At 42.8% G+C, this 13,382-nt stretch overlaps 1 protein-coding gene across 6 annotated transcripts in view; it reads right to left on the reverse strand.

Moving 5' to 3' along the window:
* Window positions 1-13,382, reverse strand: part of LOC147031259 (intraflagellar transport protein 70A-like) — a 137,080-nt gene that overhangs the window by 56,029 nt on the left and 67,669 nt on the right. For all 6 annotated transcript variants that reach the window (XR_015052572.1, XR_015052564.1, XR_015052575.1 and 3 more), the window contains exons 10-11: window positions 10,391-10,543; window positions 10,122-10,187 (exon numbers count right to left, since the gene is read on the reverse strand). Coding sequence is in view for 2 of the 6 variants with exons in the window: in XM_085860506.1 (XP_085716632.1) it covers window positions 10,122-10,187; window positions 10,391-10,543 (219 nt within the window). In the remaining 4 variants the exon portion in view is untranslated. The remainder of the gene's footprint in view (window positions 1-10,121; window positions 10,188-10,390; window positions 10,544-13,382) is intronic.

Here is a 13,382-nt window from a genome sequence, read left to right on the forward strand (position 1 = left end):
ACTATCTTTAATTTTCAATTGTAATTGCATCTAATACATGATATTATATCGGTGCTTCAGCAAAGGTCAACCCTTCTGCCATACATGGATGATTATTGTAACTGAGAGGCGGTCCCCTTTTTGGCACACCAATTCACAAGAATCGCACAGTTGAGCAACAACAAAAAAATGTCCTCACTGAAGAATTATTTCTTCCTCTTTGCCTGATTATACATTGCATGCCAGTCAAGAGATGGAAATTTGGAGGAATTATTTAGGCATGAAAATTAGGAATTGTCAGAACACTAATTGTGCTCCAATAAAAAGCACTAATAAATAATAATAAAAATAAGCAGAGCACTAATAAAAAAGCACTAATTGTCAGAGGAAAACTGCAAATTGAGCAGAAGTCTGATCTACTTCAGTGTCTCAAAAATGAAGCTGTGCTAACAACGAAAGCACCAGATGTTGATGTTATAATATTTGATGGGGCTGCTGCAGTTTACATGTTGCCACCAGGACTCAAATGTAAAACATTTGGAGAGCATGCCCAAGATGTGTTTGTTCCATATCTCAAAGTACAAGTCGAAGTTGTTCATCGTGTTGATGTAGAATGGGCCAGATACCTTGAGAAGTCTGAAACAAAGCACAAGAGATACACGAGGGCATGACATAGCCAAGTGGGTGGTGGCTAATTCCACACTTCCAGGAAACTTGCATAGTTTCTTAATGTCAGAAGAAACCAAGGCAGAGTTATTCATATTCTTGTCAGAATATGTCACAAAGGTTGTCGTGGAAGACAAAGTACTGATCAGCACAATAACTTATGATGTTGTGGCCCGTTGACAAGCCTGGTATAGTTACGAGGAAGCAGAAACCATGCTACTGCTCTTCCATCTGTCTGATGCTGTCAACAGTAGGTTGTCTTGTATAATGGTACTGACAGTTGACATGGATATTGTGGTCCTCTGTGTAGCGAATGTACATAGACTTCAAGTTGATGAACTCTGGGTTGCATTCAGTACTGGGAAGCATATGCGGTACATATACCACCATATGCAATTGCAGACCCACTTGAACAAGAAAAGTGTGTTTTTACATGCAGTAATGGGATGTGATACTTTTTTCATTTTGTGGACGGGGCAAGAAGACTGCACACAAAACCTGGTGGGCATACCCAGTAATAACACTTGTATCCCAATACTTATCATCAATGCCAGCAAAGATCACAGATGAAGACTTCAGAGAGTTTGAACGGTTTGTTGTTTTGCTTTATGATCGTACGTGTTCTTATGGTGATGTGAATCAAGCATGGCAGGTGCTGTTCTCAAAGAGCACGTGTTCATTGGAGAACACCACACCTACCCAAACTGCCATTCAAGAGCACATAAAGCATGATATCCTCCAAGTTGGATACATCTGGGCTCAGGGAACCATCAAGCAACCTGACCTTCCATGTACAAAACTTTGGGGCTGAAGCTTTGTGAGCATAGGTGGACTCCAAAATGGACAACCTTGTCTGAGGCGCATCAAAGGTGTGTCAGCAACTCATTTGTTGCGGCCACAAAAAGGCCTGCCGTGGTCTTTGCAAGTATTTCATAACCAGGCTGCCATACACCTCCCTGTGCTACTGTGCTGGCAACTGCCACCATCAGGATTCATACGGATAGGATCATCATGTGGGTTCAGTCCTGAATTGCAAATGATAATTAGATGATAAATATTTGTTTATTAGGTTTGTGGAAATGGAAACCATTTTAATGATTTTCTCATTGCTTACCAATCATTTATATTCTGCACATAATGAGTTACATGACCACCAAATTGCATGTTTCTGTCATCATGAGAACACAGCTCCATAAAGATTGCAAATTATCTCATTGTGATACATTTTGTGGCCATCTTGGAAATGGTGGCCATTTTAATGGAGTTCTCATTGGTTGATATGCTGGGTACCAATCATTTCTCATTCTACATGTAATAAAGTACATTTTCACCAAATTTCATGCTTCCATCAATTATATTTGAACAATTAAGGTAAATTTGGCTGGTTATAACTGCTGTACTATATAGTCTCAGCCCACAGATAACATCCATACTCCCTGGCAATGTGGAAGAAGGCTTTCTATAATGTTCGGAGCTGAGAAGAGCCGAGAAATGATTCAAGTCTGTTAGGAGTTCTAAGGTGCCTCCCAGCCCAGGAGACCAGCTTGGATGTATGTGATTGGCCATAAAAGGTGATGACACATTGTTAATCCAAAAAGCTCTATATCCTGCACCTTCACCAGAGGTTGATCGCAAAAGTAAATCGGAGGGTTAGCCATACATTCTCTATGCAGAGAAAGAGTGTGTCAAACTTGGAAGCATGAAATGACACAATGAGGGCGATTTAACAACTTCATATTTTTTTCCAAATTGGCAGACAATGATACAGCTGCAAGCTGCCTGCCATTGTCATTGTCTGTCATTGAGAGAGACTTTCTGGAAAAGATTTGAGTTATCTACAAATTGATATTGAAGGATTCCTGAGGCTGAGAGGTCATTAAAGTAAACCAGGAACATGATAGGTCCTCAGACACTGCCTTGAGGGACACTAGCTTCTAAGGAAAGAAAAGTAATATAACACAATAAAGGGCTAAGCAAATGCTTGCAAGCATTAAGGGAATCTACCAATCAGTGTTGAATATTCAATAAACGTTCAGTGAGACTTGTACAATTTTTTTGCTTGAAGTTTCGAGTGTTCATCCTTTGCTGGATTAAGAGAAGGAGCTTATCCAAGATGGAGTGGTCAGGACAGAAGCTACAACTGTGATCTGATATTAAAGAATCGGAGAAGAGGTATGAACTGGATTTTGCTGAGATTATCAATTCCATTACCTTACTGATTATAAAGCCTGTCTTGATACCCTTCTTATATGGATAAGAATGACATAAGCCACCTTCCATAGCAAAAGGTATGTGGTAACCTTTTAAGAAGGATTTGCAGAAGAATAAAGAAAGAGGAACAGCGAGTTCAGATGCACATGTGTTGTGGAAGTGCACACTGAGGAAGAGTACACACCAGATGAAAACAGATATCACCTTTATAGTTAGGGAATTTTAGCAAATTGTATTGACCATCTGTGAAAAAATTGCTTACCAAAAAATTTCTTCACTAACATATTCATCTTGGTGTCTACTAACAACTATCAATGAGTGCAAACCCAAATCCTAGTGGAAAATTCTGGGGAGCCAATCAAAGTTTGGGTGCTCAGAGGGCTTGTGTGAAAAAAAAATCGGAAAAATTAACTTTTGCCAATATTGACTTGTGAGATGTCTAACTCGGGGTTTTTGGGGTGCTGAATTGATTTCAACCATTAGATTTGAGGAAAAATGAATCCCTGGCCGTAAAATATTGATATGATACATTTTTAGATATCTCAGACTGTTTTGCGGTAATTTGGCTCAATTGATTCAGATTGTTCAAATTGTGCTGAAACCGGCATACAACATTTTTGAAACCACTGCTATATTGTTGGTTAAACTAGTGCTCATGCTCAGTAGAATTCTCTGTGTTAGCTGACGTTAGTTAAGAGCTTTTAGCTATAAAATTATTGTGTACCGGACTCAATAGAAGTTGAATATATTCAACGTAGAGTGGATCTATTAATGTTAAAACACATCACTGTATGTGTGTTCTGTCTGTTTTGTGTCAAAATTTCATGTCCTGTCTGTTGTTTACAAAAAAAGTCTTATTTTTTTAGGACAGTATGGACAAGGATGTGACTGAACCTGGCTTGAGGTGTTTCATCTGTGCTGGTTCTGGGATTGAAAAGCATACGCTCTCAAAAGTCTCCAATAAAGGTCACCCACGGATCTTATCACATTCTGAGCTTGTGGGCGATGCGGCGTTGATCGGGAGACTAAATGAGGACTGGAAGAGAAAAGTCATTGCTAGTCATCATTGCAAGAGAAAAGTTCCTCAATAACAAGAAGAACAAAGCCCAGCTCGTTCTGCTCCTTGCTGAGACATTTAGTGGGAATGGAATCGGTGTACAGCAATGCTCCGATGATGCCGACACCTCCATCGTCCGCACAGCTCTAAATGAGGCAAGAGAGTCCCCTGTCGAGGTGAGGGCTGAGGACACAGACGTCCTGGTTATGCTGATTCATCATGTTGCAGACCATCCGATCTTCCTCACGACAGCCAAAGAAACATCTTACGATGTCGGAAAAATCTGGGAGGCCCTCCCAGAGATATACCGGAGGTATCTCATCTTCTTGCACAGCTTCTCTGGCTGCGATACAGTGTCTGCAATTTTTGGGTTTAGCAAACCAACTTTGCTCAGCAAGCTTTGCAAGACTGATGAAGCAGAGAGGACAATGGACGTGTTTATGGACATCCGAGCTGAGAAAGGTGATATCATTAAAGCAGGCTGTGATCTTTTCATGCTCATGTTCCATGGGAAATCCTCCAAAGACTTGGAAGACTTAAGATTCGACATCTTCAGCAAGCGAGCTGCTACTGGGAGCATAAAACCTGAGAAACTCCCCCCGACAACAGGAGGTGCAGCACAGCACTCTCTCCGAGCTTACCTCCAGACTAGAGACTGGCTGATGCTGCAAAGTCCATCGTTGGATGCCCGGGACTATGGATGGAAACTCACTGAGCAAGGAATGCACCAGTCCCTTCTACAGACCCCATTACACCAGACTACCTCCTGACGTTTGCCAGCTGCAACTGTGCGGGGGACTGCAGCTCACTCAGGTGCTACTGTAAAAAGCAAGGAGTCAAGTGTATTTCTGCTTGTGGCATCTGTCATAGTAACTCTTGCCTGAACATAAACCAGCTGGATGACAAGAGGAGTGGGGAAGATACTGGGGAGTTTGATGAATAAGGTTGTAAAAGCTGACGAAGCAACATTTCCATTGAGCACAGTTCTGTTAAAAATGTCAATAAAATACATTTTATATGATCAAGGAGTGTTTTCTCTCAAAAATAATGGTTGGAATCAATTCAGCACCCCAAAAAACTCCTAGTTAGACATTCCACAAGTCAATATTGGCAAAAGTTAATTTTTCCGATTTTTTCGCGCAGGCCCTCTGAGCACCCGAACTTTGATTGGCTCCCCAGAATTTTCCACTAGGATTTGGGTTTGCACTCATTGATAGGTGTTAGTAGACACCAAGATGAATACGTTAGTGAAGAAATTTTTTGGTAAGCAATTTTTTCACAGATGGTCAATACAATTTGTTAAAATTCCCTAACTATTACAGAATAAAATCTCCCTTGCTCCAGGGAGTATGGAGAAAAAGAACGGGAAGGCAAGGAATGGGAATTGAGCCTTTTCAGCATGGTGGTAAGAAAATTTGTTGCCTTTTTCAGGAAAAAAACAACAACCATGATTCAAGCAATCTGCCTTATCATGGGTTTTATCTGTCATGATTCTTTCCTTGACGAATGAAGTAGCTGAGGAAGAGCTTGGGATAGTTTGAACCAGTTACCACCAGGATTTGAAAACTGGAGAAAGGACTGAAAGGTTCCTCAGTCTCAGGAGAACCTGGTGTTTTGTTATTGCTCTTTTAACGATGGATTTGAAGTTGTGTGACCTATTGTGTGCATTATGAAGCATCTCCAGGATCACGCTAGTATAACTGCCCTTCAAGGCAGAGAAGGAAAGATGTTTCCTTGCTACTGCCTCGCCATAAGCTTCTATAAACTGAAAGCGAGATGTTGGACAGCAGATCTGGAGGCATGAGGATGATGCATGAAAGAGATTAGACCTTGTGCAGTGATTTGTAGACGCTGTCAATATGTGGAGCTAAACTAAAAGAGATAGAGGACCAGAGAGAGAGAGAGAGAGAGAGAGAGAGAGAGAGAGAGAGAGAGGGAGAGGGTATCTAAAAGAGACATAACATTGAGAGAGCTTCGTTAAAATTACGTTACAAAACACTAGAAGGCCAAATTGGTGGAGTATACATACAGACCAATGCTGATGAGAGGAGACACAGCAAGCAAATTCTCTTTCCATCAACACCCAAATATCTCCAGGAGAAAGGAAGGATAATAAATTGTCTTGCAGAGGGGATATTGCATTACACAGCGAATTAAAAGATTGTTTTTACAGTGTTCCTGAGTGCTTGGAACTAGTAAATAAAACATCACAACATCATAACTTACTCCTCAAAACGTGGTCCTGTAGTAAATAGAAGGTGGATGCTTTGGGCCCTGGGAGGGCTCTGTTTCACCTCGAGACACCCACTAAAGACGATGATAAGCTATGTGATACTGTTTCTTTTTATCGACATGAGAGTGGAGAGGAAGATAAAGCTATAGCTATAATAGAAGCAGATGAGGTTGAGCCGACACAGAGCTGTGGAGACTTTGGAGGTGCACAGGACAGTCATTGATGAAAGCAGTGAAACACATACCTTCATGTCAAAATACACGCATTGTGTGCCACAGTGTTCATATATCTGATGCCAACCTTTGCTTGAACATACCCTGCTGAGTAACATCTGTCCATACACTTATTGGTATAATGTGAAATCACGTGTGTATCAATGGGGAAATGGTATTTAGTAAATTGGCTAATGTCATTCTATGAATGCCCAGGAGCAATGCTATGGATTATTGTGCCAAATAAATTGGAAGGCCTTAGTTATGCAATTGTTTGGTGTTTGGTATGGATATTCAGCTTGTATGGAGTCCTCTAGAATTAAAAAGCTGATGTGAGGATGGATCAGAAGTACTGCATTAGCAGATGCTCCTAAAAAGGTATAAACTTTTTTTTTTTTTTGTATACCTTGGTCGAGGCTCGTATGAGAGCTAACACACAACTCACAGCATGAGTTGTGGCATGAGACAAGAGGCATGAGACAAGAGGGGCGGGAGTGGAAGGGACAAAACAGTGGGGAACAGACACATTAGGTGAACTGTGGAAGGGAGAGGGATGGGGATGGGACGGGGAACATGGCGAAGAGAAGATGGACATTACAGGGACTTTCAGGAAGGAAAGCAGGGAAATTGAAGGAAGTGGGCTTGGGTGGATTATCGGGTATAGAAAAAATCGAGGATTTGGATGGGGGAAGATAAGAGGTGGTGGTGAACAGCTGTTTTGAAAGCCTGGAGGGAAGAATGGGAAAGAATAGAGTGAGGAAGTTTATTCCAAAGGTGGGAAAAAAAGAGGAATGAAAGAGTGAATATGAGCAGTGATTCGTTATTTTGGTAGTTTTACCAGAAGGGGGTTGTTGGCGGACCTTGAGCGCCCTGTGGAAATGTGGTGGGGACAAATCGCAGAGAGAGCAGGGGGGGCAAGGCTGGAGAGGAGTCGGTAGAAGACAGAAAGACCACCGACCAACCTGCGGTGATTGAGTGAGAGGCCCAAAGACTCAGCTTCATTGCGGGAGATGCCGATGATCTTAAATGCCCTGGTTTCGACAGCGTGAAGCCGAGAAAGGTGGGAGGCAGGAGCACCAGCCCAGAGGGGAGAGCAGTACTCCATCAGGCTACGGACAAAAGCTTTGTAAGTGGTCAGGAGCTCAAGAGGGCCGAGGAAGGACTTTGCACGACGGAGGATTCCCAGTCAGCGACTGGCTTTTGAGGTGAGGTTGGAAATGTGACTTTCCCAGGAAAGGTCATGGCAGATAGTGAGACCCAGAAGCTTGAAAGAAAAGACTTCTTCCAGAGGATTGTTGAGAAAGTGGATGGGGGGGGTTTCTAAACGGTCCTTTCGAAGAGACATAGTGAGAGTGTGAGATTTGTCTGGATTGAAAGACATGTTCCACGTGTTGGACCAGTTTGTGATTTTATCCAGATCTGCAGTGAGCGAAGAAGCTGCTGCTTGCCGGTCTTAGGGATGACAGATGGTACGGCAGAGGGTGGAGTCGTCGGCAAAGAGAAATAGAGGATTTTCCAGAGAGTCCGAGAGATCATTGATGAAAACCAGAAAAAGAACAGGGCCCAGAACGCTACCTTGAGGAACTCCAGCCTGCACAGGAAGAGGGGATGAAAGAACTCCATTTAGGGCCACACGTTGACTGCGACAGGAGAGGAAGTCTGCGAGCCATGAGTGGAGATGGCTGTGAATACCATGGGAAGAGAGTTTGGTGAGTAGTGCAGGGTGCCAGACTGTGTCAAAAGCACGTGATATGTCCAGGGATACGGCTCGGATTTCCTGTCTGGCATTGAGGACCTCCATCCATTGATGGGAGAGCAGAAGCAGCATATTCAGGGTAGAGTGACCTTGTCTGAAACCAAATTGATGATTGGAAATCAAGCCATTGGAGAAGAGGAAGGATTTCATGTCTGAAGCGATGATGGATTCCATAACCTTGCTGATGATTGGGAGAAGGCTGATTGGTCTGTAGTTACAGGGATCTGTTTTTGCAACTTTTTTATGCAGGGCAGTGATGTTAGCAGATTTCCAAGCAGATGGCAGATGACCTTGGGCAAATAAGAGGGTGAATAGAACAGAGAGAGGGTGAGCAAGAGCAGAAGAGCAGGCTTTGAGGACACGTGGGCTGATGCCATCTGAACCGGTTGCAGAATCTGACTCGAGGTTTGAAAGCAAGCTCTCCACCTTATCAGGAGAAAAGGATACAGAGTCCAGGGACAGTTGGGTGCGACTGGGTAAAGTGGGTAGAGATAGTGATGGGTTTGGGACACAAGATTTAGCTGCAAACACCGAGTTTAGACATTCAGCTTTATCACGTGTGGAATCAGCAGTGCGGCCATTTGAGGTAAGGGAGGGGGAACATACACCAGAAACAGATTTGATTAAACGCCACCAGGATTTTGAGGAGGGAGAGAGGTTTGAGAGTTCAGACTTGAGATGAGGAAGATGTTGTTTTCTGGCTCTCCTGAGGGTAGATACACACTTGTTCCGAGCTTTGTGGAAAGAACTGAGATTGCCCTCAGTTGGGTTTGCTTTCCATGAGGCAAAGGCAAGTTGTTTCAGGACAACTGCCTCACCACAAATTTCAGTAAACCAAGGGCGGGAGGAAGGGTGGGACAACTGAACACGAGAGGGGATAAATCTGTGCATGAGGGAGAGCAAGTTTCTTTGAAAGAATTCCCAGGATGAGTTGATGTTTGAGAAAGTAGTGATAGGAGACCAGTCTGTAAGTTTGATGGCTGCTCGGAGACCCTGCCAGTCGGCTTGACTTGGCTTGGAGAGAGAAAAGACTTGTGTAAAGAAGTCAGTCAACAGATTCTAGAACAGAGAACACATAAGACTGCCATTAAAAAATGGCTGGGAGATGGCTGGAACGACAAACTGCTATTGTCTTTCCAGACATCGTCATAGGTGTTTCCAGCCATCATGCTATTGTTATAATCATCGTGGGTGTTTGATTAATTTTCTGCGAGTGATATGAGTATTTAACTGTTAATTATCTGTCATTTTTGTTATAATGTAATAACAACAAGAACGGCACTCGGTAGAGTGCATACCTCCGCCAGACTGAACAGTTTACATTTTGTATCATACTGATTGGCCGGATCTGTATCAGGACCTGAACCAAAATCTAATCGGCTTGTTCTTGTCACCTTTCCAACTCATATGCCTGGTGTTGACTTAATGGTTAGGGTGGTGGGCTTGGGATCCGAGGGCCCTGAGTTCAAGTCCCACTCAGCTGTTGAATTAATACCAGGTGGGGTTAACTCGACCTGTCATCATCCCAAGGTCAGCAAAATGGGTGCCAGCATGCTGGTATACTGTGTCAGAGTGGCGACCAGTCCAGGATTGTGACCAATAGCCAAGGAGACTACTGAAGCAGCCCCAACGGTCTGCACAGAGTATTGTCCCAATGTATGGATGGTTGGATCCAACTCATCGACCAAGATTTATCATTACCCGTCCATAACTTTCGAAATATAATGCTCTACAGTATATCGTCCAACCTGTCCACCAAGTTTCATCCACATCCACCCATAACTTTTTTATATACGCTGCTCACAATAAAACAGAGAAACAGACAAACAGGGGTGAATACAAAACTTCCATCCACCTTCAGTGGCAGAGGTAACAAGAACACCAACGACCTCTGAGACTGCAGAGTGGCTTCAAAACATCCACTTTCAAAAATTGTTCATTTACTTTTAACCTTGAAGATAATGCAAAAAGTATTTTATATGAGGTTATGTCAGTGATAATCATTACCTGTGAAAGATTCTTGAAAGTTAGATGTGCATTTTCTGCCAGAATGTCTGCTGCCAGGTCAAAGTACTGCAGAAAAATAAGAGTGGGTTGGGGTTGAGATGAGAGACGGGATGAGAGAGATCATTGGTGGGAGGAAATGACTGAAGGGAAAAAGGAATGGGAGGGAAGGACGAAAATGATGAAGAGAAGGGACGGTGAATGAAGTGGAAAATAAAGGGAAGAAAATGAAGCAAAGTCGGCATACCGCCTCACTTTTTATGCTCTCAAACCTCATATCGGCAGTAAAGAAGTAGCAGATTTCCAAACGTTTCTGGTGGTGAGGGCGTTTGATTTAACAGGTAATTCAGGCGTTGAAGTCCTTCACTGGGGTTAGACTCCATTCCCAATAGTGCTTGGTTATGCAACGTCACTGCATCCAGTTCCTAAGAAAATGATATTGAAGAGATATTTTTTAAAGGAAAAAATAATTGCATGGAGGGTGAAAGGGAGGGAGAAACATCTTGAGGGAAAAAATTGTCTGGAAAGAAAATATAACATAATACGAGTTTGAAATTATTGACAATTAAGGAAGAAGAGCAAAATAGAAGGCACTGATGACACAAACCCCAAACTTGTGAAGGGTATGTAACATGATTTTTAGACACTTTTTATTGTTTATGGAAATAGATGGCACCTGACTAATGAAACCATTTATACTCAATCCAGTGTCATGGGATACATAACAAGGCTATAATCTATATGTATGATTCATGTCCTGGTTGATCGTACATTTTGGCTCTCGTAGTGGAGGTAAAGTTAATTTAAAGTCGCATACCTCAAGGGAAGCCCATGTTATAATCTCTTTAAAAATGGTACGTGCTGTTTGAAAGTGACGGGTGGTTTTGCGATCCTGTTTGAACGTGCCGTTTTAATGTACTCCATTTCGTTCAATCATGCACTAATGCCGGTAGATAGGACCATCCACCCCCTTCCCCTCAAGTCCCTTTCCAAAATGCAAGTCAAACGAACACCCCCCCACGCTCTCCCTTCAAGTCCCACTACCAAACGCAAGTCCAGAACACCTCTTCCCCTCCTCACTTACTCCTTCTTGCTCCCCCATTCTCTTCGCTCCCCCTACCTCCCAGAGTGTATAGCAACATGTGGTGAAACATCGCTCTCCACCCCCCTCTTCATTGCTCTCTCCCCTTCCTCACTCTCCCCTTTTTCGCCCCCCCCACCTCCTCGCTGCTCCTCCCTACTTTTTCTCACTCTCCTCCCTTCCTCTCTCTCTCTCTCCCTCCCCCCTCTCCTCTCTCCCTCCACTTCCTCCTCCCTATCTCCCTCGCTCTTCTCCCTCCCTTCCTCTCCTCCCACCCTCCTCTCTCTACCACCCTTCCTCAGGTTTAAACCAGGGCTATGACAAGTGTCCAATCACTTTACAAGGATTTTCAAGGAATTTCAATGCAGGAGGATTCCATTAGGCCGATCAAACATGTGCAATCATGCCAACCTCTTAGTCTTTCCACGTCTCCACTACTTCATTCACCTCTATTTATAAATTATTCACTGACTCTATTGTCACAACCCTTGCAGGGAAACCATGTCCTGCATTCACCACTCTCTGAGTGAAAGACCCCTGCCTTACTACCATCTGAACTGTCCTCTTCTTTCTCTTGTAAAAAGTCCTGTCTCTTTCAGCCGCTACTCATAGCTTCGTCGAGCTAGACTTTGGATCAATCTAGTTTCTCTATGTTGCACCCTCTCTTTGACAACTACTCGTACGTCTTTCCTCAGACCGGGAGACCATCCCAGGCAAAAATAGTGTCCCTTTACGACAGTTCCAACTTTGGTTTTAACTCTAGTTTTAAGCAGTTATTCTCTATAGACTAATGTCATTGGAACTGTAATCACTTCAGTTACCAGCAATCTTTACTGCACCATATAAACCACAATAGCGTTACCTATAGTGATTCTAAAGTTAACTTATATTACCAAGAAATATATGAGAGTACAACTGCAGTTCTGACTATACCGTTTTTGCCTGGAAAAACTCTGCACAATATTCATGATGAGTCCTCACTAAATCCCATACTACCTCCGAGTGAACACTACCTCTTTTGATATATAATTAATCCTCCCACAAATGTAATCTAAACCCCAATTATATTTACCTGCAGCTACATGGCACTGTCCTTTCTGCTTACCTTCTACTGTCACATGCTCGTAGATTGTCCCTTGCATTATATAGTGCTGATTTCATTCATCTTATCCAACTCCAGCACCTGACATTTCCTTGTGTTGAACTACATCTGCCAATCATTTGCCCAGTCCATTTACAATATCCAGGCTTTGTTTAATCTGATCATACTTTCCCTGCTGTCTACCTCACCAACAAGCTTTGTGTCATCTGCAAATTCAGAAAGCACACTCTTAACCCCAATGTCCAAATCATTGATGTAAATTATGAATAACAAATAAAAAAGGCATATAATGTCATAGCCCCCATTGTTTTAGTAATTTTGCTGCATGGAGTTAAAGGGCTCGCGCCAGGGGTTCCCAACCTTTTTTTTTTACTGGGGTACCATTTCACATGTTCGTGGTCCCACCGAGTACCACTGTACCAAAATTCACCTAAAATCGTGTTTATTTGCGATACAGATACGACAATGGGGAGTTAAACAATACTAACAATTCACAACTATGACATTGAGCAATCTGATCTGAACAAAAGAATGATACAGTAAGTACCTATTTGATTGTGTAAAATGTCCAGTCAATGGGATGGTTGAGCCTGCTTCTTGCTCACAAGCAGGTCGATGTCAGGCTTTGTTTTGGATAAAGCGCACCAAACATCATGTTCAACATCCGGTAGGGATCTTTGTTTTGTTTTTAGAATAACGACTGACGAGAACCCAGCTTCACACAGCCATGTAGATGGGAATACTATGAGCGAATGAACAGCCAGGACAGCTAGCTTAGGGTAAGACCCCAACATTCCACACCAGAAGTCCGCAAGATTCATCTCGTCAAACTGATCTCAGGCTGTGGAGTCGTTCTGGAGATCAATCAAGCTTTCCTGCAGTCCTGTTCAAGGTGGCAAATCCAATGCATTCATGCGAAATGGGTTGCGAATCATTTTCAGATCCAGTTGCTTGAGATCCGGAAAATAGGAATTTAATTCCTCATTCAAATAAGCGAGGTGATCTTTTACCAGTTGTATGAACTCCCTTGGGGGATTCTTTTCAGGCTTCTGAAGAATATCGGCCATGCAAGAAAACATGA

Source organism: Eptatretus burgeri, chromosome 2, assembly GCF_056783735.1.
Source record: "Eptatretus burgeri isolate ZD-2024b chromosome 2, Ebu_testis_v1, whole genome shotgun sequence".
In the NCBI taxonomy this organism is placed as follows: Eukaryota; Metazoa; Chordata; class Myxini; order Myxiniformes; family Myxinidae; genus Eptatretus; species Eptatretus burgeri.